Raw genomic sequence first — 6,584 nt, 5'->3', positions numbered from 1 at the left:
GGTCTGAAACTCCAGTATGTAGAGTACAGGGATTACTTAGTGCTGAACAGAAATGGACTACAGAGAACAACACTGAGAACAGTTTCTAAGACCAGTGCTCTGAATCATACTGATCATTCCTGTAGAGCTAAAGCAAGAGGGAACAGAAATGAGAGCAGGTGGTGTTGCCTCAGGAGCCTTTTCAGTTCTGGCTGTTTTGCTTTGTTTGTCCCAGTCACTCATTTGGAAGCAACTGCCATAGGAATGATTCCAAGTGATATCTGGTAAGAATGGGCATCTAGCAAGCTTAAGAGAGCAGCGACTGGTCACTCCTTAAAGCCTTGGATGCTACACAGGATCCTCTTCTGGTGGCCTGGAAGTGACACTCCCATCTGTTTCAAGTCCCTGAAGGAAATGGAAAAAGAAAGGAAGAAATTAATTGTTGTTCTTCCTTGGGGCATGAGATGTGGGTAAGGGCAGAAACAGTTATCAAGCATTAGTTCAGAAACCTTTTATTCCCTCAGTGAACCCTACTACACTTACCTTTTCTCTGGAAGGAAGAAACTTCTAGATGTTCTGCCCCTCCCTAGCTACCTCTGCCCACCCAGTCACCTGCCTTCTCCCATCTCATGGAGGCTGTGCTCCCATCAGATCAGGACTGTGCTCATGTCAGCTTGTGATATGGACCATTTTTCAACCCTTCAGCAGGTCTGTCCCTGCACTGTGCCTGCTCATTTGTTTTATGTAACTGCCCTGGTTGGAGCAGACTATACATCCCAACCCTACAACAGAACGTGCCTGTGTTGGTAAAGCATTTGACCTGAGTCCTAAGGAGCTCAGAAGGCCTTTGCTCTATGATAGAACAGTGCCTGGCTGATGTGAGAGGAATATCAGCAACCCATCAAGGCAAGAAAATTATCTTATAAAGTCTTCCAAGGGTGGGGAGATGGTCAGGTCAGAGAACTGTCTGCCATCTATTGTTTCCCCTTGCTGTTTGTATCCAGTGTGAGTACAGAGCAGCTCAGGCCCCTGAAGAGCCTCAAGCATGGACAGTTAGGGAATTAGCCTTACAGTCTAGGCTGATCCCAGTTCTTCTGGGCTGATTCTTCCAGGCTGATTCTTCCCTTTTAGGTCCACTTCTATTTAACTATATAGAGGAGGATGGAGAGAAGCCTTCTAAGTAAATATGAGTGTCTGTTCAGATAGCACAGGGACAGACACAGTCATTTGTAGCATAGCCTGGGGTGCCTTGTGGGAGCCTAGCCTGCCCTTACTCAGCAGTGAGCTCCAGAATAGATTCCATGGTGTCCAGGCCAGCAGTGCGAAAGTTGGAGATGTAGCGCTTCATGCGAATGGATTCCAGCCACTCGGGGATGGAGCGATAGGGGATCCCATCAGATCCACTGCAGCTGGGAAGACGGAGTGTTACCCTAAAGACAGATAAAACCCTCATTAGCCAGGCAACTACCTTAAATGGCCAGTACTATGAGATAGTAGCTACAGAGCAAGGACGCTCTGCCAGGACTAAGCCCATTTATCTGCCCTCTGCACAATGAGGTCGGACAGTCCAGGCCAATGGGCATGTGCTCTGTCACAATGAGAGAGAGAGAACTACAATCTTCTGCACACAGAGCATTCAAGGTGCCTCCTGCCAGCATGCATTGCTAGCATTCTCTCCTCCTGCTGGAGATGGGCAGGTGAAAATCTCCCAGTTCACCTCTCCTCCAGTCATAGCCTGGCTTACCTGGGATCAAAGTCCGCAACAGGCCGGAGGAGCTGGGGAGTTGAGATGAAATGTTGCAGCTGTGCCCGGATTTCCTGGAAATGAGGCCTCCTCATCCGATCGTGTGACCAACAGCTCTTCATGAGCTCGTAGAGGATAGATGGGCAGTCCACAGGGGGAGGGAGCCGGTACCCATCCTCTAAGCTTTTCATCACCTGCACAGAGGACAGGGAGAAACCTTGCCAAGAGCAGGGAGTGCAAAAGAGAAGCCAGAGGCCTCTGTGGAGCTGGGAGCATGCAGTTCACCATTTTGCACAGCATGCAATCCAAGGGGGGTTGAAGCAGATTACATGTTTTTAGTAGGGTTTCGGCAGCACAGCAAAGGATCACACCCAGGGGAATGTGAAAAAATCGAAGTGGCATACACAGGTACTTCACAGGTACTTTAAATCCTTTACTAGCCTAGCTCCCATCTGCCATTCAGGGCAGGTGTTCATGAGAAGTGAGGACCAAATGATCCTGGCACAGGCCTGTTGACAAAAGGGGAACCAGGCTCTGAGGAATAATTTCAACAGCATGTGCTAACGTCACAGATGTGCTGAACCTAGAATGAGTATGCGACCAGACATAATTCTCTCTTTCTTCTGGCTCTGGAGTGAGAAACCAACAGAGAACATCTCCAGAACCAAGGGCCATGGTTGATTTAACCAGTCTTTAGTTTGGCTCATTGCTGTTGATACCTGAATATGATTCAGAGGCCCAAACGCTTATTGCCCTTGACTTGATTACATTCATTTTTAGCAGGGAGGGAGACATAGTACTTATGCATTCCAAAGTCTGTCAAGACTGCAGGCTGAGGGAGATCTACAAAAATTTGGCCTACATGCCTTTTTTTTTTTTTTTTTTTAAATCAGCACTTTAGCTCAGTTTCTGTTACCTCTTGATTGGTCATGTTCCCATATGGCTTGTCACCAAATGACAGCACCTCCCACATGACAATTCCAAAGCTCCAGACGTCACTGGCTGAGGTGAAAATCCGATGAGCAATGGCCTCTGGGGCTGTCCATCGGATGGGAATCTTACCACCCTGTGAAAGAGCAGAGACATAGTGTATCCAGCATGTATTATGGAGTTGTACTTCTTGAGTGCTTTCATGCAAGGAGCTTGCAAAGTGGTTCAAAGACTGGGCCCACTTCACTTGAAGTGATGTGTAACCACCCCTGGGGAAATTGTCAAAAGGACAAAAACATTCCTGGAAGGTGACTGAGTTCAAGCTGTCTGTTCAGTTGAGTGTTACACAAAAGCACTGCTGTGGGAATAAGAGCCTGACACCAGTCAGAGCCTTACTTTGAATAACACAAGACATTAGCATCCCTGGAACTTTCATTGAAAGGGACCTTCTTTAGTCCAAACCCCTGATCACAGCAGGGCTATCTTTAAAGCTAGATTTAGTTAATTGAGTCCAAAAGATCAGACCTCTTATTTTGCTTCTCATTTCGAAACCACAGTCCCTCTGAATCTCTTAGCAAGCAAAATCAACATGGACTCCAGACAGAAAAGCACCACCTTCTGAATCATCTGCACTGTGACTTGCAGTTTTATTATGGGTTTTCCTCAGAGATTTTCTGTCCAAATCTTCCCCTGGTCTGGTGTTTCCTATTGTGAAGAAATTCTGCCATTCTGATCTAGCAGAATCCCAATCCTCCTCTGACTACAGTTCATTTACAAGACTGAGATTGTTTTTGCATTACCTTGGTTTCATAGGTTCCTTCTGCATCATTCTCCAATATTCGGGAGAGACCAAAGTCAGACACCTTGCATTGAAGACTGCGTGTTACCAGGATGTTGCGAGCAGCCAGATCCCGGTGCACATAGTTGTGTTCTGAAAGGTAGGTCATGCCAGAGGCTATTCCCTGCAGCATGCTTACAAGCTGCACAGGGCTAAATTTTTCCTCATTATCCTGCATGGAAGAAGAAGTGAGGAAGATCCTGGTCAAGTGATATCAACCTGCTTGGCTTCTAGTTACTGGTCTTATCAACTTGCAAAAGTAGACATGGGTGAACAAGCAAAAAGGCAATGCTGCAGCTCAAAGGACCCAACAGGTTCTTACTAAGGGACAGGTGGTGGTCTCCAGAGTCATCATTAGGCACCTGCATTTCAACTACCAAAGACAGCACTCAGGACACTGAGCAAACTGGATGGCATCAAGCTTCAACTGCTGATACTGGAAATGTTAGTGAGCAGAAAGTAAACAGATGTCTGGGTCTTATTTCTAGTCTTCTTTTAGGGTCCTAAATCCAGGTTAAATGCAAGTTCTGGCAGTACACAAGCTTATCACAGATTGGAGTCTCACCCGGAGGAAGGTATCCAGTGCTCCATTCTCCATATACTCAGTGATGATCATCATTGGCCTCCCTTGAAGAAGATAAGAAGGTGTCAGCCTTTTTGCAATTCTCCTACTCTTGCCTTTCAATACTCTCCACGTTGCCCCAACATACAGAACCATATCCAACCCTAGCCAGCATCCCCACTCCACTGTCACAGCTGGCTGACCCTTCTTAGACCTCCCCCAATGATTTTGTATTCCTCCTTGTGTTACAGCATCACTTACACTATCTCAGCTTCTCATCCACACACCAATCCAAGAAGACCTCTCCTAACATTGCCTCATGACTCTATTAGAAAGCCGTACCTCTCCTCCCTTCCTCTTTCTCTGGCATAGGCTAATATGACAATGCCCATCTTCTCCCAGCACAGCCTCTCTGACAGCATCCTCTCCAAGAAAGGCCCGAGAAATGTGCCAGTTTCTGCTCTCATTCCAGGACTCTCTCCCACACACTCTTACTTTTGGTGACAACTCCTTCCAGACGCACAATGTTCGGGTGATTGAATTGCCCCATAATTGTTGCCTCACGCAAAAAGTTCCACCACTGTGAGTCTGAATATGTTGACTTCAGGGTCTTGATGGCAACCACGATACGTTCTTTCCCTGGGAGCCGCAGGGACCCACGATAGACCTCCCCAAACTCCCCTGAGAACAGTCAGAGGCAAAAGGTTACAGATGAACTCAGGAACAGGCAGCAAAATAACAGTGTGGGGGAACTGAAAGATGAGGAGAGAGACACGTAACTCACCCTCTCCAATCACATTCTCCATAGTGACACAACAGAAGTCCAGCTCCTTAGTGAATTCCAGCACCCCTCTGCTGGGATCATCGTATGGTTGCAGGTCTACATAAGGCTTCAACCAGACCTTCTCTATGGTAAAGGGAAACAAATGAGAAAATGACCCTGTCAACTCCTTGGACAAGTTTTGCAGGGCAAAGCTACAGGAGAGATGAATCCACGGGATTCTGATGCTGGCAGTAAAAAAAACTACCAAACATACACTGAAGAGTAGCTACTCTGTGAAGAGGCAAATTACATCAGAAAATCCATGCCAGTATCTGGTTTGAAATTACTGTATCTTTTCATTCCTTCCAACCCATTCCAGGCCCCTTCCTGGTTCTATTACCTCTTTGAAGCTCACCTCGATCAAAGCCTGAAGTACTGTAATCTGGCTGTGCTTGTCTCCGACGACCCTGCCTAGAATATAAGAAGTAGTCATGAAAATTAAAAATGGTCAGCAGATAGCAAAGAGAAAAGCAAGACTTCCAGGGCTTCTGCCCTAGTTGGTCAGGAACGGAGTTCAGGGTAGCATAGAGCAACGTGGGGCCATACACTGCACCTACTTGGTAGAGTACAGCTAGCAAGAAAATGTGATGCTTCATTTACGTTTAGAAGTGGAGTTTTGTTCCCATGCAGGTAGTTTAGTTCACCTTCTGCCTGCTGAATTACAGATTAATTTATATTTGTTTTATGTTTTCTGTACACTTTCAGTACAACACCTGGTCTTCTTAAAACCAAATAATAGCAGCCTTATATATATTTAGAAAGGAAGTAGAATTTTGTATCTGAGTAGAGGATGACTAAAGTAACAGTATATGGAAAATGGTTTGAAATTATTGGATACATGTATTGCTCATTTAATTGATCAGCAGCTATAGAAAAGATTGTACCGGAACAATATTTTTATTCATCTGTCACGATAACAGTATGATAGTGCAGGATTATAACAAAACTAGGACTAGAACAAAACTCTACCCACCCAATATCCTATGAGAAATCAGGGCCTCCCTCCCTTTCTCAAGCTCCCATAGCTCAGCTATTCCTACATCTATACCTTTTCAATACCAAAAATCAACACTTACTTTCGCCGAAAGATGAGAAGCCCCAGAAGCAGCCCAATAAATAGTAAAACTCCGAAAATAATAGAGACTATGACTCCACCAGACAGAGCTCCCGTGTCTGCAGAAACAAAGAGAAACACTATATCATTTAAAAGACCAAGAACTATTTGTCTGGAATGTAGCAACCAGCTTACACCAGCCGATAGTACTAGGTAAGCTACAGCCATTTGTCTTCCAGGCAGTGGAGCCACCAGATATGAGTCCTATTGTACTGTTATCCATGTGCATAAAGCACCTTCTGGTGGGTATCTGGTTGACTCTTACCTGCAGTCTTGGTCTTCTAGCTGTGTAATTTATCTCTATGCCTGATTTCCCACAATAAATTCCATGATACTTTCAAAAATTAAGAACACCTATTGCCTCTCTGCCACTACTCTTTCAGATCAGACCCTTCTTCCTGCTCAGTAGCTGGTTTAGACTATGGCACAACAAAGACATGATTTTCCCCAGCAGTCTAACTTAACTCTCTTGTTTATGAAATTAATTTCCCCCTACCCTTCCATCAATATCTGGGGTTGGTCTTTTGCCTAATTACCTTGACAGAAGCCACTGTCTGCTTAGAACTTTTGAAACAAGCAACAAATTTATGAACT

General features: G+C 45.3%; 1 protein-coding gene across 1 annotated transcript; it reads right to left on the bottom strand.

Moving 5' to 3' along the window:
- Positions 1–305: 305 nt before the first annotated feature.
- On the bottom strand, positions 306–6,049 carry LOC104470964 (ephrin type-A receptor 1-like; the record flags this gene model as incomplete). Its single annotated transcript, XM_010086101.1, has 10 exons — positions 306–384; positions 1,254–1,409; positions 1,724–1,917; positions 2,640–2,789; positions 3,454–3,663; positions 4,057–4,118; positions 4,549–4,734; positions 4,838–4,960; positions 5,232–5,287; positions 5,953–6,049. Coding segments are annotated over 10 exons (1,313 nt in total), but the record flags the coding sequence as incomplete, so codon positions are not given.
- Between the last annotated feature and the right edge of the window lie 535 nt (positions 6,050–6,584).

The sequence above is a fragment of the Pterocles gutturalis genome, unplaced genomic scaffold, assembly GCF_000699245.1.
Source record: "Pterocles gutturalis isolate BGI_N339 unplaced genomic scaffold, ASM69924v1 scaffold47610, whole genome shotgun sequence".
Lineage (NCBI taxonomy): Eukaryota > Metazoa > Chordata > Aves > Pterocliformes > Pteroclidae > Pterocles > Pterocles gutturalis.
Note: the sequence above shows the minus strand (reverse complement) of the source record. Positions and strands in the feature narration are given on the sequence as shown.